The 24,974-nt window shown below is 37.0% G+C and overlaps 1 protein-coding gene across 2 annotated transcripts in view; it reads left to right on the top strand.

Annotated features, from left to right (window-relative positions):
* Positions 1-24,974, top strand: part of DTNB (dystrobrevin beta) — a 246,682-nt gene that overhangs the window by 103,156 nt on the left and 118,552 nt on the right. For both annotated transcript variants that reach the window (XM_082672075.1, XM_082672074.1), the window contains one exon: positions 20,476-20,600. In XM_082672075.1, the coding sequence (XP_082528201.1) occupies positions 20,476-20,600 (125 nt within the window). The remainder of the gene's footprint in view (positions 1-20,475; positions 20,601-24,974) is intronic.

Below are 24,974 nucleotides of genomic sequence, written 5' to 3'. Positions count from 1 at the left end.
AAGTACTGATACATGCTAAAACATGGATGAACCTTGAAAACATGCTAAGCGAAAGAAGCCAGACATAAAAAGTCACATAGTGTTTGATTCCACTTACATGAAATACCCACAGTAAGCAAGTGCATAGGGACGAAGTAGATCAGTGGGGTGGGCAAAAAGAGTATTGGGTTTCTTTTGGGGGTGGAAAACATCTTCTGAAATGAGATATTAGTTATGGTTACACAAGTGTTTTGAATAGATGAAAACCACTGAATTGTAACTTTAAAAGGGTGAATTTTATGGTATGTGAATTATACATCTCAATAAAGCTATTAAAAATTGGTCAGGGAAAGTTTTTTTTAAGAAGTGACATCTGAACTGAGATTGGAATGACTAACTTGAGGTTGGTGGTTATGAATTCAAAGTCAGACCAGTCAGCGTAGTTGTATATTTTACTTCTGCCCCCTCACTGTGTGGGTAGAGGAGCAGAGCGGGTGGAGTTGGGGTTTTGACAGAGGAGTGTGACAAAGGAGGAGGGTTGGCGCGAGAGGCTGGAGAGTAGGCAAAGACATGAATGTCGTAATGGGCTGTGGAATATAAGTCGGTTGAAGAGAGAAATGAGACCATGAGGGAGACAAGGGACTGTGTGAGGGTAGCAGGCTCGGTGGAGACGGGTCCCATCGGCGCTGAAGTATTGTTCGAGGGCACTGGAAGGAGTGATCTAGAGAGATAGAAGTTGGTATGAGAGCGCAGTGCTTGACATGGAGATGTTAGATAATGTGCGGTAATTGGCAATACGGTGTTCTAGGACGTGACTTGAAGCTGGTGACCCACGCAGAGTGGGGGAACGTTGTTGTAGGAGAGTTCAGGGAAGGCTACTGTATATGCTCCCTGAAGCTGCTGTAACAAATTACTGCAAAGTTGGTGGCTTAAAACAAATTTATTCTCTCACAGTTATGGACATCACAATTCTATTTTATTTTAAATTTTATTTTATTGACATATAGTTGATTTACTATGTTGGGTTAACTTCTACTGTACAGCAAAGTGGTTCAGTTATACATATATATACACACACATTCTTTTTCATGTTATTTTCCATTGTGGTTTATCACAGGATATTGAATATAGTTCCCTGTGCTATACAGTAGGACCTTGTTGTGTATCCATTCTGTATGTGATAGCTTGCATCTGCAAATCCCAAACTCCCAGCCCATCCCTCCCTCCCCCGCCCCCCCCCTTGGCAACCACAAGTCTGTTCTCTCTGTCTGTGGATACCATAATTTGAAATCAAGATGTGAGCAGGGCCATACTCCCTCTGGAGGCTCCAGGGAAGAATCCATTTATATTAGTCAGGGTTCTCCAGAGAAACAGAGTCAAAAGGGTTTACAATTATACAAGAAGTGATTATTATAAGGAATTGGCTCATGCAGCAGTGGAAGCTGACAAGCCTCAAGATCTGCAGGAAGAGTCAGAAAGCTGGAAACCCAGCAGAGCCAAGGGTGTAGTTCCAGTTTGAGTCTGAAGGCCTGAGAACCAGAACTGATAATGTAGTTCCCGTCTGAAGGCCTGTAGGCTTGAGACCCAGGAAGAGCAGATGTTTCAATTCAACTCCAAAAGCAGAAAATCCAGTATCCCAGTTCAAAGTCAGTCCGGCAGGAGGAATTCTCTTACTTGAGGGAGGGTCAGCCCCTTTATTCTGTTCAGGTCTTCAACTGATTGGATGAGGCCCACCCACATTAGGAAGACAAATCCGCTTTACTCGGTCTACCAATCTGTATGTTAATCTCATTCAAAAACACCCTCACAGGAGCACTCACAGTAATGTTTGACCCACTATCCGGGCACGCTGTAGCACAGGTTAAGTTGGCACACAGAATTAACCATCACACCGTTCTTTGCCTCTTCCACCTTTTGGTGACTGTTGGCATTCCTTGACTTGTGGCTGCCTCACTCCAGTCTCTGCCTCCTTGGTCACATTGCCTCTTCCTCTTCTCTCTCTTCTCTGTGTGTCTATCTTATAAGTACACATGTAATTGCATTTTGGGTCTACCCAGATAATCCAGGATAAACTCTTTGTCTCCAAATCCTTAACTCAATCACATATTTTGCATAGAAGGCAATATTTACTCTTTTGACATATAGGGCAATATTCTCAGGTTCCAGAGATTAGGGTGTGGGCATATCTTTTGGGAGGTCCTCCATTCAATTGACCACAATAGTATATGGGAAAGGTCAACTCTGTGGATGTTGAAATCAACAAGAATTATGACAGTATATTGGACTCCACTGTAGAGGGATATTTAGGGTTTTGGTCTGATGACATGAAATTCAAAACGGGGGTTTTAAGGAAAAGGGAGATAATCTGAGAATGGCAGTGAGGTTCTGGGAGGACATCTCCCCACCTGGAGGTCCAGCTGTTTGAGGGGTATGAGAGAGAAAGCAGCTGCCACTGGAATGGCTGCAGAGGAAGCCAGGCCTTCAGGGAAAGCCAGGTTTCTATGTGAAAGTAACACTCGGAGAAGAGGATTCTCAGCCAGAGAAGGGATTTTGCTGATGGTAGACTATGAAGATAAGTTGAAGGATTTGAGAGTGGAGGATTAGTGAGAGATGGGGTCTTGTGAGGCTATGTGCAGAGCCTTATGAGAATGAGAATCCAAGCGGGGAGTCTAGGATTTCTTATGAAACAGGCATAACCTATGATAAAGGTTGTGTTGGAATTAGCCCCAGATAGTCTCCTAGGCAGATCATGGTGCTGTCAATGTGAGTATTACTGGGAGAGGGTCTTGCCAGGCGTGAGCAGAGCTCTGGGCTCCCATCTTTACTCCTGTTAAGGTGGTATGAAACCTGGGGAGATGGCCCTGAAGTTCTCTTGACCACAGCTAAACTGACTGCTTCGCTGACCAAGGCCTTCCCTCTGAAATTATGAATTTCTTAGGCCATCCAAGAGATAAAAGGAATAGGCTAGAGGTATCCTGACAGCATTTATCAGCATTTTCAGGAGGTTGAGTGAGATATTTTAAATATTGTTCTTTTCAGTGTTTGAATATTGCCCCTGTTCTGCTGTGGTATTGGATGCACTGTGTATTCTTAAACCCATTTACAGCTGCAGAAGTGCTGAGTTTGAAAGCAGAACATTTGAAATGGACCCAGCTGGTTAAAAAGATGGATACTTATCAAAGTATTGATGTATAGTTTATGAAATAATAAGGTGTTTTTTTCAACTAGCCTGATTATTTTTAGAGCAAAGAGATGACAGGGAGATTTTCCATTGCAGAGAATGTGTGGCTTAACCGAAACCAAGCAGTTCTTCAAGTGAATGGTTTCCTCTGGCAGTCATCTTAGCCACAGCCCTTTCTCCAGTGTTACATCTTTTTTGATTATTACACGTGGCTGCCAGAGCTGAACTGGAGAATGTGTATCCAGCTTCCATGTGTAGAGAGGATTAGAGGAATCTGTATGGCCCAGCAGTGTGAATTGCTTGTCTGTTTCTACGTTAACTCAGATATATCAGTGATTATTGTCTGTATATCTAGGACATTCTGAGATCTACAGATACAGATTTATGGTAGAACTGTTTCTCTAAATACATTTAATACACGTGTATTGTATATTCATTACCCTTTATCTCCATTTAGTGGCTACAAAATGTCCAATTATGAAATTTTTGATTACCTATGATAAACCAGATATTGTGTTCCCTGGCATTCTTTCCTGAGCTGCTTTTCTTATTCTTTTTTTTTCAATTGAAGTATAGTTGATTTACAATATTATGTTAGTTTCAGGTGCACAACACACTGATTCAGTGAGCTGTCTTTTCTTCTCTTGCTGCAACCTCTGAGCGTACCAGGTTTTAGATGACCCTCCCCAACCAACCCCCCCAACACTAGTAGATTTATGCAGTTCTTTTATTTAACTTTATTTTTGTTTATTTTTAAAATATTTGTTTATTTAGTTATTTGGCTGTGCCAGGTCTTAATTGCAGCACATGGGATCTTTGTTGCCACATGCGGGATCTTCATGGTAGCATGCAGGGTCTTTAGTTGCTTCATGCGGAATCTTTAGCTGCGGCACATGGAATCTTTAGTTGCGGCACGTGGAATCTTTATTTGCGGCATGTGGGATCTAGTTCCCTAACCAGGGATCAAACCCAGGCCCCCTGCCTTGGTAGCATGGAGTCTTAACCGCTGGGCTACCAAGGAAGTCCCTCTGCAGGGACTTAAAATAAATTTATTTATTTATTTTTACTTTTGACTGCGTTGGGTCCTCATTGCTGCACGTGGGCTCCCTACAGTTGTGGCTAGTGGGGGCCACTCTTTGCCGCGGTGTGCAAGCTTCTCATTGGGTGGCCTCTCCCGTTGTAGAGCACGGGCTCCAGGCACTTGGGCTTCAGCAGTTGTGGCTCATGGGCTCCATAGCGCAGGCTCAGTAGCTGTGGGGCACAGGCCCAGTCACTCCACGGCATGTGGGATCCTCCCGGACCAGGGCTCGTACCCATGTCCCCTGCATTGGCAGGTAGATTCTTAACCACTGTGCCACCAAGGAAGCCCCCCTCTGCAGTTCTTAATTCCAGCCGAGGCTTCTGGTCCAGGTTAAGACTCCTATATTCAGTGGTCCTATGGACATTTCCATCTTGAAGTCTCACTAGCTTTTCTGTCAACACATGGTTCTAATAATTTTTTCAGTCAATCTTCTTAGACTTCTAAGTAGGTAACTGTATTGCCTGTGGGAAACAGTAACAATCATTGTCCAGTAGTTATACCTTTTTTTTTTTTTTTAACCTTTTTGTTTTGGCAAGAACTTCTAGATCAGTGCTTCCCAAAATGGCTTGAAAAGAATCAGCTGGGCAGCTTGTTTAATATACAGAGTACCAGGTCTCTACCCTTGGGAATTTTAACTTAGTAGGTCTGGGTTGAGTTAGAGGAATCTGTTTTGTTTTGTTTCATTTTGAAACAAACACCCCAGGAATTTTTTAATCTTCGGACAGTTTTGGGAGACACTGTTTCAGAGCTAAGTAACAGTGGTGGTGGTCTTCGGTTCCTGGCTGTGGGGCATCTGTATCATGTGTGACGTTAATTGACTTCTGGCTCTGTTCCTGCCTTCACCTGTGGCAGTGTTTGTGACAGCCTTTGGAGATAGCCGGTGCCCAGGTGTCATCATCCAGGGGGAAATTTCAGCCAGGCAAAGAGCTTTCTGCCCTGGTAATCGTTCAGTAAACATTTCTAGTGCCTGTTCTGCTCCAGGCCCCAGAGAGTGCTGCTATACAAAGAAGCACTTTGGTGGGTCTTCTTGGTTTTCCAACCTTCATGCTCTCTCCAACCTCCAGCCTCCCTTTTGTGGGACTTTGGCTGCCTGTAAATCTTTTTCCATCGTACTCAAGTGCTCTGCTCCTTTTTGTCTTAGCTGACTAGACCCTTTGTTTACCCAGACCTGAAGTACTGGTCACACTTCTCCTTCCTCATTCTATCCTGCCATGCAATCTGTTGCTGCATTTGGCCAGAGAACTATCTGTTCAATGTATTCTAGAAGCAGCTTCTAAATCAGAGATGATTTGTAACACACTGGGGTTTTATCTTATGGAGTAACATTTTGAAAGTGTCTTCAGTTTTGTCTTTGGACTTGGACTTTTATGTATGGCTTTAACTCACAGGCAGCACTATGACAGTATTGAACTATTTCCAGTTGCTTGTTCTACCACATTTTCTTACTTCTATGTCTCTGAATCTGTTGTTCTATCTCCCTTTGTCTCCTCTCCTCCCCATCCTCCCAAATTTCCCATGCCAACTTCTCTTCAGCCTCTGAGGTTCAGCTCAGCCATTGCCTCTTTTCCTGATCCCCAAGCTGATTTATATGTCTCTTCATGCTCTGCTGTGGCACGCTGAATAACTCTTTTAAGGCACTTATCATGCTATTATAGTTATCTGTTCATTTGTCTGTATATTCTATTATCTCATAATTCCTTAGTATGTTATTAGCCTATATACCCCTGTGTTTGTTAAAGAACATTATAAAGTTGGCATCTCCCACTTGTTCCAGTTTTTAAACTACTTTTGATCATGGGAATGTCTTCCTGACTTGAAAAAGTGTGAGAGATTGATAATATTCAATTTTGGCAAGAGTGTGTAGAGAAGAGGACTCTAGAAGATTGTTGGTAGGAGTGTGAATTGATACAATATTTGAAAAATAAAATTTTAAATGCATATAAACTTTAACTCAGCAATTCCCCATATAGGAATTCTCCCACAAAGACCCTTGCATCAAGTATATTAGGATTTTGGTATGAAGAGATGGCCAAAATCTCCAACAGTAACAAAATGGCTAAATTTATTATGGTATATATACATACATACATACATATATATAATTATAACTGTGGAATTTTGTGTAGCAGTCAAAATAAGTGAAATAGATTTATATGTTCAGATGTGGAAAGAGGTCCATAGTATATACCCATTTTCCTCCCTCCTCAGAGGTAACCTCTATTTTGAATTTAGTACTCAATATTTCCATTCATACTGATATTTTCATATTTTTTATTACACATGTGTATGTGGCCATTAAAATATATAGCATTGGGATTCCCTGGTGGCGCAGCGGTAGAGAGTCCGCCTGCCGATGCAGGGGACGCGGGTTCGTGCCCCGGTCCGGGAAGATCCCACATGCCGCGGAGAGGCTGGGCCCATGAGCCATGGCTGCTGAGCCTGCGCGTCCGGAGCCTGTGCTCCGCAACGGGAGAGGCCACAACAGTGAGAGGCCCGCGTACCGCAAAAAAAAAAAAAAAAAAAAAAAAATATATATATATATATATATAGCATTGTTTCTCATATTTTTAAACTTTATCAAAATAGTGTCATATTACATATATCCTCTTGCAGCTTCCTTCGTTCACCTACATTGTTTGTAAAATGATCTCCATGTTGATATGGTTATTTTCAATGCCATATAAAATTCAATTCTATAAATATGCCACATTTTATTTATTCTCTTGTTGATTGACATTCAACTTGTTTCTAATTTTCTACTTTTCCAAACAAAGCTTTAGTGGATGTTCTAGTACAGGTCATCTTGTGCAGCCTGGGGAATTTTTCTAGGGTAATTTTTAGGAGTGGAATTCCTTAGTCCAGAGGAGTGTGTATTTTTTACTAGATTTTACTGAATTGCTCTCCAAGGTGGCTTTACTACTTCACACTCCCACCAGCTGTGTATGAGCTTTACCATGTATTCACATCTTCATTTGTAAGGAATATGTTACTTTTAATTCTCTTACAGAGCCACAAAACTCTTAACAAATTGTTTGAAGAAGATGGGAATATGAACTGCCAGTTAAATCTATTGAGAAAGGAAATTCTGTCCATGTCATCAAACTGATGTTTTAAAGGGCAGTCCAATTCTCAGTGCAGCATTTCCCCTGTTGTACATTCTGGTAAGAGTTCCAACACAAAATGGGATGCCAGGCCAGGTTGATATCACAGCTCAGTTAGGAGCAAAGTCTGGCCTTGAACTTTGTTTTTGCCTATACACATTGACAGCTTTTTCAGTTGTAACTTATTTATGCTTAATGTGGCAATTATCGGTAATTCAAGGGTACCCCTCCCACACCCAGGGTTGGTATGTATGGAACCATAAATACTATATTGGCTGTCAGGGCACACCTAGCAGTGTCAGTCTGTTGATGTTGAATTCCAACAAATCCGTATTTGTTGGAATTTTTTTGTTTTTTTTTTTCCTGAAAAGGAGGCTGAAACGATTTGCTGCTCAAAAACCAAGTTACTGCTGTTCTTTACATAACTCCAGCCTCAGCTATCATTGAACCATTTGAGATAACGGTGGTTCCTTTTTTGTGGGTCAAGAGGTTGTAATTTATAAGCATGTTTCAGAAGCCATATGTGAACTGATTACTTTTTATTCTACCTAGCTATATTCTCATAACTGTCAGAGAGCTCATACTCTCAAATCTTGGAAGAGTAATAAAAATTACATGGATTACATTTCTCTCATACATTAATCAGTCAAAATTATAGCTTTACAAATTAAGTTCAACTGGAGCTTAGCAACTGTAAATTTTTTACTTTCTAAAGCTGTTATTCTGAATCCTTTAAAAAATAATATAAGGGATATTATGAATTTTCAAAATATATTTTAAATAAACTTTAATAAACAAAAAAGAACTGGGAATTCCATTTCAGGGTGATGGTTTGAGGACATGCTATCACCTTTCCATCTTGCCTCAGATAGTTAGAAATGATAGATTAGAATTTTAAAAATAATTTGCAAGTACACTAGAGGGGAAAAAAAGAAGGAAAACCCACAGCAGGTCCCAGATGTGCAGAACCCCCATGAAAAGTGTATGGGATCAGTTTACCAAAGAAAACCTTGTTTCAAAACAAGGGCAGGAAACTATTGCTTCTCAGGATAGGAGTAGCATCTAGAATGCTCCTGCTTGGAAAGTTGATATGGGCAGCTGAGAGGTGCTCAGGGCAAGTGACAGAGTGACTCTGGTACTATAGCCTGGTGATGCAGGTGTCGCCGGCAGATGTAGTGTACATAGGACCTTAGGTTGGAGAGGCAGGGCTGGGGTCCAGGTGCTTGGTGAATTCCAGGAGAATAGGGGTCCCATGTTCATAAGACTAACTAGAAAGCTTTTCCATGAGGTGTCACCTTCTGTCCCTCCTTCACTCTCACTGAAAACAAGTCCTACTTCTCCCCTCCAGGTAAGCAGTGCACACAGATAGTGTAGACTGTCTCAACAGAGAGCCTTAACTACAAAGATGAGCACTTCATTAAAAATCACTAAAAACTGCCATGCAAAGGAGATAACAGAGTTTATTTTGGACATAGAATTCATAGAATAAGCAGAACTAGATTTAAAAATATGTACAGTTGAACTCTTGGAGAGATATGAGCAGTTATTTTATCTACCAAAAATAACTAAGTATTGGGCTTCCCTGGTGGCGCAGTGGTTGAGAGTCCGCCTGCCGATGCAGGGGACGCGGGTTCGTGCCCCGGTCCGGGAAGATTCCACATGCCGCAAAGCGGCTGGGCCCGTGAGCCATGGCCACTGAGCCTGCGCGTCCGGAGCCTGTGCTCCGCAGCGGGAGAGGCCACAACAGTGAGAGGCCCGCGTACCGCAAAAAAAAAAAAAAAAAAAAAAAAAAAAAAAAACTAAGTACTGATACTGGAAATTAAAATTTTGATTGTCAAAATAAGGAATTCATTAATTGTGCTGATTAACTGGGTCTGTAGCTTAAGAGCAGATTTGTGAGCTGGATACTGGAGCAGAGAATTGTTCCTAAGCACATCACAGAAGGATACAGTAATAGAAAAAAAATTAAGACATGGAAGTTAGATTGAGGAATGCCATCTAATATGAACTCCAGAAAGAGGCTGAAGAGAATGCAGGGAAATGATATTTAGAGAAGCAGTAGATCCAGTTTCAAGATGGTTGACCAAACACATACTCCCTCTTACCCTTTCTGCACCAAACCCATAGAAATGATAAAGATTTAATTTGATTAATAAATTCCCTTTCAAGATTGAAAAGAAAAGGAATATTCCTGATAATAAAACATCTTTAAGTGAAGGAGTTTTACATTAAAGGAGAAGTTGCAGAAAGGAACTGCTTACACTGCCTGTTTGAGGCCATCACTACTGCCAGGACCCTGAAGCTCTCTGCTGATTTTGTCAGAACAGATACAGCATGCGGCCTCTGGCCAGGATGCCACTATTGGCTAAGATGGCAAGTGAGCAGTCCCATGGGAGATGTTTACACGGCCATGAAAACCCAGAGGAAGCTTAGCACAGTGAAATATAAACAGCAGAACTACACCCTGTGGGGTAGAACAGTCAGAAAGAAACTTTAAAAATAGGTCAATCTAATTTTCTTAGAGGACCAGGGATAGACTTTCATGATTAATACAAGAAGTGGAAGTTATGAAACTATAAATAATGAAAATGAAAAATGTAGTTGTCAAACAAACTCACCGGATGGGCTGCATTGCAAACTGGATATAGCTAAAGAACAGATTATTGAGCTGAAAGATCAGGGCAAGAGATTCTCCCAAAACTCAGCATCAAGAGGTAAGAGAGTATCCTTTAATAAAAAAAAAAAAAAAAAAAAAGAGAGTATGAAACAAAGATTGAAGCATTTAGATTCGTGTAGAAGTTCCAACATTTATCTAATAGGAGTTGCAAGTGAAGAAAATTGACAAGAGACAATGTTTGAAGAAATAATGTATGAAAAATTTCCAAAACTGAAAAAGTATGAGCCCTTAGGTAGAAGGCCTACTAACTGAAGGAGAATACATTTTAAAAAGAACCAGCATAGTCAGCACCTGCATACATCCTAGTGATAATGATGAAGAGAAATTCCTAGGTGACAGTAGAGAGAAAAGACTGATGGTCTACAAAAGAATAAGAATCCAGATGACATTAGACTTTATCACTGGTTTTGAGAAACAACAGCAGAATGTCTTCAAGGTGCTGAGAGAAAATAAATTTGAACTTAAAATTCTGTTCTCACCCAAACTATCTTTCAACAGCAAGGACACTACAATAACATTTTCATAATTTAAGGACTTTGAAAGACCTTTGCTGAAAGAACTATTTAAAGATACACTGCAGTAAGAAAAAAAAATGAACCAAGAAGGTAGTAATGGGATTTAAGAAAAAAAAGGAAGCAGAGAAATCAAAAACAATATTGAATATAAATAAATATTGGTTATAGAATATATGACGATTTTTAGTAAGTTGTAACTTAAATCAACAAAAATAGCAACATGGAATTTGTGGTTGGGGGAGTGATAAAGGGAATTAAAAGCACACTAAAGATTTCAGGAGGAGGATAATAAAATGTAATTAATTCTAACTTGTAAGAAACTATAATTTTAAATATGCATTAAAAACTTAAGGGTAACCACTTGAAGAATTAGATATAAAATATAAACCTTAAAACTATTAGAAGAAAAAATGTAGCAGAAATAACCTTGACCAATCCAATAGAAGACAGGAAAAGAGAAAAAGAGAAAATCATGGTAAAATAGAAAACACAAAATAAGTTGCTAGGAATACATTTAAGCATACGTAGCAGTAGTTAAAGTAAATGAAAGTGAATTAAACTCACCTACTAAAATGATAAAAACTCTCAGATTTATCAAAATGACAAAAACCACATGCTCTTTCAGAGAAGATACACAGTTGATAATAAAGGGATGAAAAAGGTAGTATAAAATATTAGTATGAGACAAAACAAGGCAAACAACATTGGAACGGACATAGGTGGGGAATTTAAAATGCTAAAAAGTATAATTTGTAAGAGTTGGTATCAGTTATAAGCCTGTTTGTCCTGCTCTTGATAACACTGCATGTTTACGTATGTATATATGTGTATAAATTTATACATTTACAAATTACTGCCGAGGCTTTCTAAATGGTATTCCTGATTCTGCCCTTGTTACCTTCAGTTTATTCTAAGTATAGCAGCCAGAATGATCCTGTTAAAAATGAGATCCTTGCTTGCTCAATACACTCCAATAGCTTCCCATCTTGTTCAGGGTAAAGGTAGACTAAGCTAATTGTAGCCTCCCATCCCCAGTGACAAACATGCATGTAGGATGAAATATAACAAAACTGAAACGCAGAATTGAACTTGAATAAAAGAGAAATTCCTGGCTATCAAAAATTAAACCCCAAATTGTGATGTCCCCAGGATTTATCAGATGGGATACTGGATTTAGGCCAGTGGTTGGGGTTAGTGCCTCCATGGAGTAGGAAATGTAACTTGGGTCCACTCAAGGTGAGTAGAACTGGTATTTTTGTAAAAGCTGGAATTTGAGAAGGGCCGCCTCCTTGTGAAAGAGGGGCTAAAAATATTCCAGTGGCCCAGAGATAGTACAAATAGGACTCCCATACAAAAAAACAGTCTCTGCTAAAGGTGAGCTTATCATCAAATATTGCAAACTCAATTATAAAACCATCTACTATGAGGGAGAATCAGCAAACACAACAAACAGTAGCTTTAGTATGCCAAGGACTTCAGAAAATGGTACACTTTAAAAATTAAAGGAGTAAGTCTAGGAATAGTGACATTTCAAAAAGGAACACGTCAAGATGAAAAAGGAACAAATTGAATTTCTGCAAATAAAAAATAATAAGGTTAAGCTCAATAGAGGGGTTAAATAGCAGATTACAGACAGCTACAGCAAAAATTAGGGAATGGAAAATAAGTCTGAGGAAATTAACCGGGATACAGAATATTGAACACAGATATAGGGAAATGGAAAATGTGACAGGCAATTGAAGGATTTGAAGGATAGAATGAACAGGTCTACCTAGAATTCCATACCTATCTAATCTAAGAGCAAAGAAGGAATATATATTTTCAGAAAAAGTCTCAGTGGGTTTGTCACCAATAGACCATTGCTAAAGGAACTAACAAAGGATATGTTTTGGGGAAAAAATGAATTGAAGCAATAAGGAAGAAATGGAACATAAGAAGGAATGGTGCACAGCAGAATTGGCAAATGTGAGTAAATTTAAATAAGCACTATATGTAAATAATAATGACTAATAATTTTATTGGTCTTAAAATAAGATGCAGCTAAAGTACTAATTAACTATGACATTAATATAGTTGGGGCATGGTTAGAGTTAAAGGATTTGAAGTTACAGGATGAGAGTACAGATACTGTTTAAGACGGTGGTAAAATGTTCACATTAAATGAGTTAGAGGAGGTTCCTGACTTCTCTTGGGGATTTAATAGGCTTATGTTTCTGTTTGAATCTATGAGTTCTCATCACAAGGAAAAAATATTTTTTTCTTTTTCTTTTATTTTGTATCTATATGAGGTGATGAACGTTCACTAAACTTAACTGTGGTAATCAGTTCGTAATGTATGTAAGTCAAATGATTATGCTGTACATCTTAAATTTATACAATACTGTATGTCTATTATATTTCAGTAAGAAAAAAGAAAAAAAAAGACATACCAAGCCAAGAACTAACCAAAAGAAAACTGGTGAAACTATATTAACCTCAGAAAATAGATTTCAGGGCAAAAATCTTTAGGAAAGAGATTAAAATGTTATATTTCATGTTATATATATTTTATTACAATAAAAAAATCTTCACCAGAGGTAAAGTTTACAAACGATAAAAAGATGACATTAACAGTTATACATAGATATACAACTAATAGCATAGCTTTAAAATGTGTAAATAAAAATTAATAAGAGCACAATAAGAAATTTAAAATACATTATTAAAATGGGTGATTTTAACGCACTTCTCTCAACAATTGTTAGAATCATTAGACAAAAAACACAATGTAGAAAATTCGAATGTATCCAGCAATTAATGGTTGCACATTCTTTTCAAACACACAAAACTTGACCACATAAATGAAGTCTCAGAAAAGAATTAGTGTCGATTATAGTGCATTTGAGCTAGGAATCAATAACAAAAAGATAAGAAAACAACTGTACATTGGTTATTGAAAGATTAGTTGAAATGAACAAACTCCTAAAACAACCTTGCTTTCCAAAACTGATCTAAGATAGAATAAAACCTGCAAGTATTAGTATAATCATTAAAGAATTTGAACTAGTAGCTTAAAATATTTCTACAAAGGAAACAACCAGGCCTGAGTGACTTTACATAAGTTTCAACAAACATTCAAAGAAATGAATTCCAGTATTATAAAAATCTCCCAAATTCTAGAAAAACTAATGAGCATTCTGATTTCATTTTTGAGGCTAGAACTACCTTGGTACCAAAACCTTACGAGGACAACAGGAAAGGAAAATTACAAGCCATTCTAATGAAGGCAAATAAAAGCCTAAACAAAGTATTAGGAAACCCAACTCAGCGGTGTATACAAAAGATCATAATCACACTGGTTTTATTCCAGCAATTAAAGATAGATTATTATAATTTAGCCATATTCATAAGTTGATGGATTAAATCTGTATAATCATCTCAAAAGACATGTAAAACAGTGATTAAAACCTCATATCCACACAGACAAACACTGCACTTTAACAATCTAGGGGAAGAAGAATTTCCTTAACCTAATACATATAGGATATTTATAAAAACATAGTATCCATTATATTTACTGATGAAATGTCAGGAGTATTTGTTTTGAGATTGAAATCTTAAGATTGAAAACAAAACAAGGAGGCTTGCTATCACCACTTCTATTCAACATTTTCTTGGAGGTCCTAAAGCAGCAGAATAAACAAGGAAAAGAGATAAAATGTATTTTAATTGGAAGGAAGCAAAGTTATCATTATTTACCTATGACTGTTAATGTAGAAAGATTGAAAGAATCTCCAAATCATTAGAATTAAAATAGAGTAGGGGCAATAAAAGTAAAAATAGATAAATTGGACTACATCAAAATTTAAAACTCCTGTGCATCAAAGGACACATCAACATAGTAAAAAGGCAAACTATGGTATGGGAGAAAATATTTGCATATCATATATCTGATAAGGGGCTCATATTCAGATTATATAAAGAACTCCTATAACTTAAGAACAATAAAAAGCAAATAACCCATTAAAAAATTGGTCTAAAGGAATTATTTAAAGGAATAGACATTTCTCCAGAGATGATATATAAATGGCCCATATACTTAACTGTACACTTAAAAATGGTTGAGATGGTAAATTTTATGTTATGTGTATTTTACCAACATTTTTAAAAATAAGAGAGCAAGGTTTCTGAATATAAAATCTTTCTATAACTAGAAATAAATAACAGATACATATATCCTTTATAAACAAGAATCTGTAACTTTATTGAAAGATATTTAAAAAGGCTTAGGGGAATTCCCTAGTGGGATCCAGTGGTTAGGACTCCGCACTTTCATTGCCAAGGACCCGGGTTCGATCCCTGGTCAGGGAACTAAGATCCTGCAAGCTGCGTGGTGTGGCCAAAAAAAAAAAAAAAAAGAGGCTAAATACATGAGGGGATGAACATATACACGGAAAGGAATGTTCAGTGTGTGAACTGACATGTGAAGATGTCAGTTCTCTCCAGAATTGTCTATATATTCGATCAGTTCCCATCAAAATCCCAACAGGATTTTTCTTTTGCGGTAAATGGACAGACTGATTGTAAAATTTAATTGGAAGTGTGAAGGGTCAAGAATAACAAAGACTCTCCTAATGAAGAATGAAAGTTTGGGGCACTGGTACTACCTGAAAAGATAAGAGGAAACTGTAACAATTAAATCATCATGATACTGGTACAGGGATAGAAGTAGAATATCTTATCTTGTAGGAGAAGAATGGATTGTTTATTAAGTGATCCTGAAGCAACTGATTATCCATATTGGATACAATTGGATTATTTCCTTATACCTATCAAAGAAATCAGTTCTAAGTAGATTCAAACTTAAATATGAAAGATAAAAACTATGGAACAATGAAGACAATCTGGGAGGATATCGTTATGACATCAGGGAGGGGAATATTTCTTAAGATACAAAAGGCACAAAATACGAAAGAAAAGATTAATAAATTGGGACTACTGTGTATTTAAAGATGACCATTCATTAAAAACAATAGAGTGAAAAACCTTAAAGTGAAAGTTGTTTGTCAGATATAACTTCTGTACGGTTAAAATACAAAAATGTATAGAACTCTTACAAATCGGTAAGATAAAGACAAACCCAGTGAAACACTACGCCAAAGACAGGAACAGGCATTTCACAGACAAAGAAATACAAATGGCCCATAAACATTGGAAAAGATGCTCAATATTTCTAGTAATAAGGGAATTGCAAATTAAAAGCCCAATAACATTTGTCACCCACCAGATTGGCAAATGTTAGAACGTCTGACTGTAACAAGGGTTGGCCAGAATGTAGAGTCAGGAAGTCCCTCACATAGCTGATGGGAGTGGAAATTAGCATAACCACTTTGTAAAAGCAAATTGGCAGTGCCTAGTAACACTGAATGTCATAATTTATGACCCAATAATTCCACTCTTAGGAAATTCTTTTACATGGCCAGCAGGAGACACGGACAAGAAAGTTTTATAGCAGCATTGTGACTGAGAGGGAACAAAGGGAAACAACCCAAATATATAAATTATGATGTAACTGAGCAATGAAATACAATCAAGCCATGAAAAAACGAGTGAATTTTATCAACATATGCATCAACATGGATGAATTGTAACATAATTTTGAGTAAAAGAAGCCAGTTGCAGAAAAAATATATATGTAAATCTATATAGGTTTTAAGCATGTATTAAATAAATCATGTATTTTTTATAGTACATAATTGCTAAAATAGTAAACTCAAGGAAATGATTAGTACAAAATCCAGGATACTGATAACCAGGAGAGGTGCGGGTATGGTGGGAGTGGGCTGTATTAGATAAGGGCTCACAGCCAGGCTTCCAAGTGACCATAATGGTATATTTCTCAGGCAGAATAGTGGGTAGATGGGTATTTGTTTTATCACTTTTTAGACTGTACACCCACATTTTATATACTTTTGAAGTATTCTTTTTTAATGTAAGCTGTAATTTTTTTTCCAAGGTGACCTTACTTTATTTTATTTATTTATTTTTAACATCTTTATTGGAGTAGAGTTGCTTTACAATGTTGTTAGTTTCTGCTGTATAACAGAATGAGTCAGCTCTATGTATACATATATCCCCTCCCTCTTGCATCTGCCTCCCACCCTCCCAATCCCACCCCTCTAGGTGGTCACAAAGCACCGAGCTGATTTCCCTGTGCTATGCGGCTGCTTCCCACTAGCTATCTATTTTACATTTGGTAGTGTATATATGTCCATGCTACTCTTACTTCACCCCAGCTTCCCCTTCCCCCTCCCTGTGTCCTCAAGTCCATTTTCTACGTCTGCATCTTTATTTCTGTCCTGCCCCTAGGTTCTTCAGAACCTTTTTTTTTTTTTTTTAAGATTCCATATATATGTGTTAGCGTATGGTATTTGTTTTTCTCTTTCTGACTCACTTCACTCTGTATAACAGACTAGGTCCATCTACCTCACTACAAATAACTCAATTTTGTTTCTTTTTATGGCTGAGTAATATTCCATTGTTTATCTGTGCCACATCTTCTTTATCCATTCATCTGTTGATGGACACTTAGGTTGCTTCCATGTCCTGGCTATTGTAAATAGTGCTGCAATGAACATTGTGGTACATGTCTCTTTTTGAATTATGTGACCTGTAATATTTTTAAGAGATGGTAGGAAATGTTTTGAAATTAGGTAAAGTGGATGAAGGTATTGAAAATGCACAAAGATTGAAAATCATTGCCTAAGAGGGTTTGGAGGAGATCTGATTTTCTAGGTTAAGGCGTCCCCGTATATCAGTGTGAGGGTTCAAGTGAGGGGAAAGGTACAAAGACCTGTCAGAACATCTCTGGCCTAGCGGCTTAAACGAAGTGTGGAGTCACCAGTCCCTACACCTGGATTGCTTTTCTTCCTCCCTCACTCCCTGCACTTCTGTAAATACTTAGTGACTGACTACCAAGTCCTGCGCATTGTCCTGGGAGCCGAGTAGCCGGAAGAGGTAATGTCCCTGTCTCGGCACTTATAGTGGTTTTCGAACTCTTGCTCACACACTTAGTTAATCTTAGTTTCCTAACGTAGCTCCACAATGAAATCACTTTAGGCCCATATTGTAATTCATGCATTGAGGTCTTTTTAAGGAAATCATTTATCTACCAATTTAGACAGCCTAATTGAATGCATTATCTTTAAATTTTCAGGATAATGTTCTTTTTGGTTTGATCCTAGCCCTTAGATAATTCCTATATATGTTTATTTCCAGTCTTTTTCTCCTTCCCATACATATCAAGCATCTCTTGATGTACTCTACGTGGAATTGGCTTTGATGCATTGATGTTACCTTTCTCTCTTTCTTTTTGAGACTTGAAATGGGATCTAATCTTAAACCTTGACTCGGAGCAGTATTTTTGAAAGCACAACAAGCATGCTGCTAGAGAATATTAGGTGATATAAAGGGAAACATTTTTTATTTTAACAGTCTTATTTTAATGTTTATGGTAAAATATACACATGAAACCTGTGATTTCATGGCTATTATAATCCATCTCACATAGAATGCATGAATTAATGGCCCAGGTGGTTCTCAGATGTAGCAAAAAATCACGAAATGAGTACATGGATTACACATGCAGTGTTTGGTTGTAAAGGTGAATTAAGATATTCTCTGGTGTCCTCTGATGGTCTCCTACTCATATCATAACTCTCAAAAAAATTAAGCTTATGTGGTTTAGCCAGGAAAAAGCAATCTAGAAAATTCATCTAGGCAAATAATTTATTCAAATAACATATTCTGGTGTAGGTCAGGTTCTGGAAATACACAGATGAGTAAAATGTAGATCCTGCCCTTCAAGACCACTGGTCTAACAGAGATAGGCATGTAAATTTAAAAGTGCAGCGTAGCATTGGAACAGTGCAACAGTGGAAATGTGTACTTGGCGAGTGGGTAGCTTGGAAAGAGGGGTGCCGACTTACGGAGCAGTGAGGAAAGTAGGGGAAGGGAGGCTTGCAAACAAGCAGCCTTGAGAGATGAGCAGAAAATTTAAAGAGAAATAGATCGGGAAAGGGAGATCTCAGAAAGGCACGTGCCAAGGTACAGAGATCTAAGAGAACATGGTACATTGGGTTAACTGAGCAGCCTGATGTTTATGCTGGTGTGGGGTGAGAGGTGAGGACAGAGTGGGGAGCCGGAGATGAAAGCTCCTAAGTGAGCTGTGATGGCGTGGATTTAGATCTTAGTCTATAAATGATTATCAGCCTTTGCAAGATTTTAAGCAGAAGACTGTGTGATGTCTGGGGCAGTGTAGAAGATGGAGCAGAGGAAGAAGAATCAGAGTCATGTTACAGCTAGTCATTGCGCAAAGGGATGATGGAGAGCAGTTGTGGGGAAGTTCAGAATTTCTGCTTTGTGTAGCTTCATATAATTTTCAGGAGATTAGATTACATATAGATTTCCCCCACAATTTAATGTGTTGAAGGGGATGGTAGTAGGTGATTTGGAGCCAATATATGAAGTTTCTGAAGAGAATGGTATTATTCAGTCTGTTAGAAACAAGGTATTAAGTAACTTTCCCTATATAGTCTTAAAGGTAAATAGATTTTGGCTTATTTTCTGTTAAAATATATGTAGGCAGCATATAAAAGTTAAGTGGAGATGTGCTACTGATGAGACACACAGCTGCAAACAAGGTCTATTTTCTAATTAAAGTAGTACTACAGTAATACACTGCAGAGACAGAAGAATGAAATATTTAAACTTTTTTGCGACTAGTATCCTGCCAAGAAAATCTCAGATAACAGTATTATTTAAAAGGAATTGGGGGCCTTCTCTGGTGGCGCAGTGGTTAAGCATCCTCCTGCCAATGCAGGGGACATGGGTTCAAGCCCTGGTCCAGGAAGATCCCATGTGCTGCAGAGCAACTAAGCCCGTGCACCACAACTACTGAGCCTGCGCTCTAGATCCCGCAAGCCACAACTACTGAAGCCATGTGCCACAACTGCTGAAGCCCGCACGCCTAGAGCCCGTGCTCTGCAACAAGAGAAGCCACCGCAGTGAGAAGCCTGCACACTGCAACAAAGAGTAGCCCCGCTCACCGCAGCTAGAGAAAGCCCGTGCAGCAATGGAGATCCAACGCAGCCAAAATATAAATAAATAAATAAACTAATTAATTTTTTAAAAAGTGTCCTTTAAATATGGGTTTCATATTCTACATATCTTAGTCGTGGCATATTGTTTACTTTTGTGCATATTTACTATTATACCTTAGGCCTGCTAGTCTTTGGATTTAGTGTGTATTGTTCTACCTTCCCAGGAAATGTATTAGTATGCCGACTTATTTTTGTACCTTCAGCATATCATAATTTAGAGTCACAGATCTGATGCTGCCTGTGTATGTGAGTGCACTCATTTGTATCTGTATACATAGCCAGACCCTTAACACCAAATGTTCTGTTTCATGTTCATTTGGGGAATATTCTCTTAATATTTGGGGGGATGTGGGTTAGTCAGCTAATTTGCTAACATTCAAGAGCCGTGAGCTCTCAGCATTATCTTAACCTTTTAGTATTTTAGTCTAGCAAGAATTTCTGACTCTGATCAGGGAATTAACTATAACATCTTACCAGAATGACCCAGAAGCATCAAAAGAGGGAGTTCCTGCAAAGGGCACACAGAGATGTTCAAAAGGCAAGTTAACACTAACTGGATAGTGTGACTGCATAGTAGAAATGAGGGAGTTAGGACAGAAACGAAGGGCCACAAACGACCTTGAAACAACCCCTTGAAACAACCGTAGGTTCCTTTCTGCAAGGCTCAGTAGTGGTGACTGTAATGCAACTTAGTTTGTATTTGCAAAGATATTTTCTACAGCTCTCGTCACTTAGTTAAAATTCTGTTTCATTCTTTTGAAAATTCAATTCCTTATTTCCATATTTTCTACTTTGACACAGAAATCCCCTGCAAAGAAGCTGAGCCATGCAATTAGTAAATCCTTGGGGTGTGTACCCACCAGAGAACCTCCGCATCCTGTTTTTCCTGAACAACCAGAGAAACCACTTGACCTTGCAAATATAGTGTAAGTATATGATAGATGTGGATTATACTGAAATGGAAACCTTGCTGAATTCTTCTGGGTCAAAACCGAATGTCACCTAACATGAACATTTCACCTTCTGGTTTTTACTTTACTTTTGGGGATCTTAATACTTAAAGCTTTCAGCTCTTTAAATCACCATAAATATCTGCATGGAAACCTAGCTCCTGAGCCCTGAAGCCTAAGTTATGTAGCAGTCCCCTTTAATACGTTAAGAGTAATTAGTGTGCTGGGTTTAACAAGGTTGTCTTTTGTTATTTGTGTTCTTCCCTTAAATCAGCAGTAGAGATCTTTTCTTCTTTACAACAGTTAATGACCATAGAGATTTTAAAAGTTAGTTTAGACCACATGGAAATGAAAATCAACCTAATTTGCTCTTTTTGTATTGAGAGAAAATTATGGAACCACAAGACTGAACTCTATAAATAAAACTAGTGTTTTATTTTTATTTTCAGTTAAATATTCTTGCTAAGGAAAAGAAAGCTGGAGGGGAACAAAAAAGCTAGAGAAATGAAGAGGAAAAGTAAGGAGGAGGAGAAACAATGAAGGATAAGATTCAGCTTTTAAACTGATTTCTTCCCTCTGAATTAAATAATGATATTAAGTATACTCTGCTAGATAAAGTTGGTAGGTTTTTGATTATTAGTCTTACTCGGGTATTTAGAAGTTTTTCTGTTGCAGTAGACATCAATTTTCTTTTACCTAGCTCAAATTACATAGTTTGATTAAATGAGCTCTTAGAGTTCTTGATCTTTTCTTTCTCTTTCGTTCAATAATTTTCAAAACTTTTATATTTATTAAAATAATACATACATATAGATTAAAAATTCAGTAATACAGAAAAAATACAACAATACGTATAACAAAACGCAGTACATCCTCCCCAGTTTCATTGTGCTTCGTTTGGGTTTTTAGATCTCCTAATGGATACCTCCATATCGCTAAATAATATATTCAGAGCACCATTTCTTGGCCTATCAGTTTTGGACATTATTGAATTCCTTCTGTGGTGTAAGGGACCAACCTCATTTATAACTCTACATATCAACCCACCTCATCTTTTCATAATTATATCACCATTTTAAAAATCAGTTACCTTTGTACTCTTGAATGTAATTTTTAAACTTCTATTTCTTGTAACTTCTTTTGACTTCTACTATGTAAACGAAGGAAGTTTTAACCTTCTGTCTGCTTCTCCCTTCGCCTCCTAACTTCTGTCATCTGTGCCATTACTTTTATCAAAGCTGATAATATTTCTGTTCTCTCCTATGATCATAACTAAGTCGTCTGAGGTTTATTAAGGGCTCAATCTAAAAGTTGAAAATCAAATAACAGAATTTTAAGTTAATTCCATTCATTACAAAGTCAAGCAGTGTGCTGTCATTCTGTGTACCCTTTGTTTAGTTCCAGTGTCACAATCCCTGTGCAGTTGTTCTCGTCAGAGTTCAGTGGGATCTTCTCTCTTATATACCACAGATTGCTCAAAAGTGTGCCTGTTGACTTTATAACTGGACTGACTTTCCTGTACTGTTTTTGTGGTTGTTTTTCCTTCAGTTTCCCATTGATTTCTTCTTCCTGGAGAAAAAATAGGCTTTTCTCCCACTGTGTTCCATAGTAGATTTTACTTATTTGTGTGTAATCCATTTTTTGGTTAAATTTGTTAACCTCTTCCCTTTTTGGTTAGTGTTTTTCATTTGAATTAAAACAAAACAAAACAAAACCCTTGCCTGCTCCAACATTGTAGTGATATTTCTCTCTCTTTTTAAGCTTTGAAGATGTCCTTTTTACATATGTCTTTAATTCATCTGGAACAAATTTTTGTGTGTGGTGTGATGTGGAATATCCAGTTTTCTCTCTCTCTCTGCATTTGAATAATAACTTGTCTCGATGCCATTTTTTGGATAATCCATCATTTCCCCACTTAACTACAATGCCACCATTGTCATAAATGAAGTTTGCAAATACACACGGTCTGGTTTCTGGGCTCTTGATTCTGTTCCTTTGGTCAAAATTTCTATCACTATGCCAATATCATGCTATCTTAATTACTGTAAGGGATTAAGTCATCTTTTTTAGGAGTGTCTTGTCTATTCTTTGCCCTTTGCTCTTTCATATAAATTTGAGAATCAGCTTATTGAGTCCCTCATAAAATTTTGTTGGAGTTTTGATCAGAGATTTATTGAATCTAAAGATCAAATTGGGAAGAACAGACATCTTTATAATATTAAGTCTTCCATTCCATGAATGTGTTATGTCTTTGCATTTATTTAAATATCCTTTTTTGCCATTTAGTAAAGCTTTATAATTTTTCCTCAGAAAGGTCTTGTACATGTTAAATTAATTCTTGTGTACTTCGCATGTGTTGCTGCTGTTGCAAATGGTGCCTTTTTTCTCTGCAGTTATTTTGAGATATAATTTACATGCAATAAAATGCTCCCACTTTAAGTGTACAATTCAGTGATTTTTGGCAAATGTGTACAGTCATGAAGATGGTATCTTTTTTGAATTATGTTTCTTAACAGTTTGTTGCTGGTGTTGGACACGCACGTTGCTTTTGTATTTTAATCCACTATGTAGTCTTCTTGTGTAACTTGTTCATAATTCTAGCAATTTGTACTCACATTCTTTTGGATTTTCTATAAATCATTATATCACCTGCAAATAATGATTGCCTTTTGTCTTGCCTCCCATTCTTTATGCTTTTAAATATACTCATGTTTTTTTCTTTTGGTTTTATTATGCCAGCTAGAGCCTCCAGTGCAATATTGAATGCAATGGTCTGATAGGCATTCTTGCATTATTACTAATACCAAAGAGAACACTTTCAGCATTCATTTTAGCATGTCTTTTGATGTTGGTTTTTTGTAGAAACTGTATCAGATAAAAGAGGTTCCCTTTTATTCCTAGTTTGCTAGTGCTTTCTTTTTGTCATGAATGATGTCAAATTTTATCAAAGACTTTCTGCATTGAGATGATAGCCTGAGTTTCTTTATTCTGTTAATAGAGTGAATTACATTAACTGTGTTTTAAACAACCCTACATTCCTGGAATAAACATAATTTGACCCTCCTTTTAATACACTGCTAGATTTCACTTGCTTATATTTTGTTTAGCTTTTTTCTATGTTTATGAGTTAAATTGTCCTGTAATTTCCCTTGATTTTTTTGTTTTGTTTTTAGGACAAAGTTTGCCCAGTTTGCTGTCTTCAAAAGGTTGAGGAGAATTCTCTCTTTTTATATTTTTGGGGGAGAGCTTGTTTAAGATTGGAATTATTTGCTCCTTGTATTTTTGGTAAAACTCACCAGTGAAGCTATCTGTGCCTTAAGCCTTCTTTGTGGGGAGATTTTTAACTATTAATTCCATTAATAGTTTAAAAAAAAAAGTCTTTTAAAAAAAGTATAAGACTATTTTCATTTTGTATTTCTTTTTGAGTCACTTTGGAACATTTTATAGATGTAGGAATTTGTCAATTCCATCTAATTTTCAAAGTTATTGGCACAAAGTTTATAATATTTATCTATAGTATCTGTGCTAACATCTTTTTCATTCCTACTCTCACATATTTATAGTTTTTTCCTTTTTTTTTTTTTCCTTGAAAAATCTTGCCATAGGCTTGTCCAATGTGTTAGGCTTTTAGAGGACCAACTTTTGGTTTTGATGATTCTTTTATTGTATGTATTGTATTTTAAAATTTTCATTTATTTCCATCCTTTATTATTTCTTTTGTTAAATCTTCTTTGGGTTTATTTTGCTACTCTTTTTCTAACTTATTTAAAGATATGGTTAGCTTACTCATTTCAGGTTTTTTCCCCCAAATTTAAGGATTTAAGGCTATAAATTTCTCTAAGCACTACCTGAGTAATGTCCACGTTTTGTTATGTAATTTTTTTATTGTTTAATTCTAAATATTTTCTAAGTTCTGTTATTTCTTCTTTGAGAAGTATACTTTCTTAATTTCCAAAAAAATGAGGGTTTTCTAGTTACCTTTTTGTTATTTCTAATTTAATTTCATTTTGGTCTGAAAAATGTTCTGTATTATTCAATTCTTTCAAATTTGTTGAGACATACTTATTATCTAGTATATGATCAAGTTTTTATTATGTTCCAAGTAAACTTGAAAACGTTTATTCTATGCTTGTTGGGTACAGAGTTTATAGTAAATGAATGTATGTCAATTAAGTCAAATTTGTTAACCATGTTACTCAAATCTTCTACAGCCTTACTTACTTGTTCAAAATTATACATATTTCACTAGGAAGTTAAAAATTTATTCTTAAGTTGTGACTTCCTTTATTCCTAATAATTCTATTTGTTCTCTAGTATATTTTATCTGCTAGTCACACCTTTTAAGATTTT

Source organism: Grampus griseus (genome assembly GCF_964374135.1).
Source record: "Grampus griseus genome assembly, chromosome: 15".
Lineage (NCBI taxonomy): Eukaryota > Metazoa > Chordata > Mammalia > Artiodactyla > Delphinidae > Grampus > Grampus griseus.
This window is presented reverse-complemented; position numbering and strand designations above follow the sequence as displayed.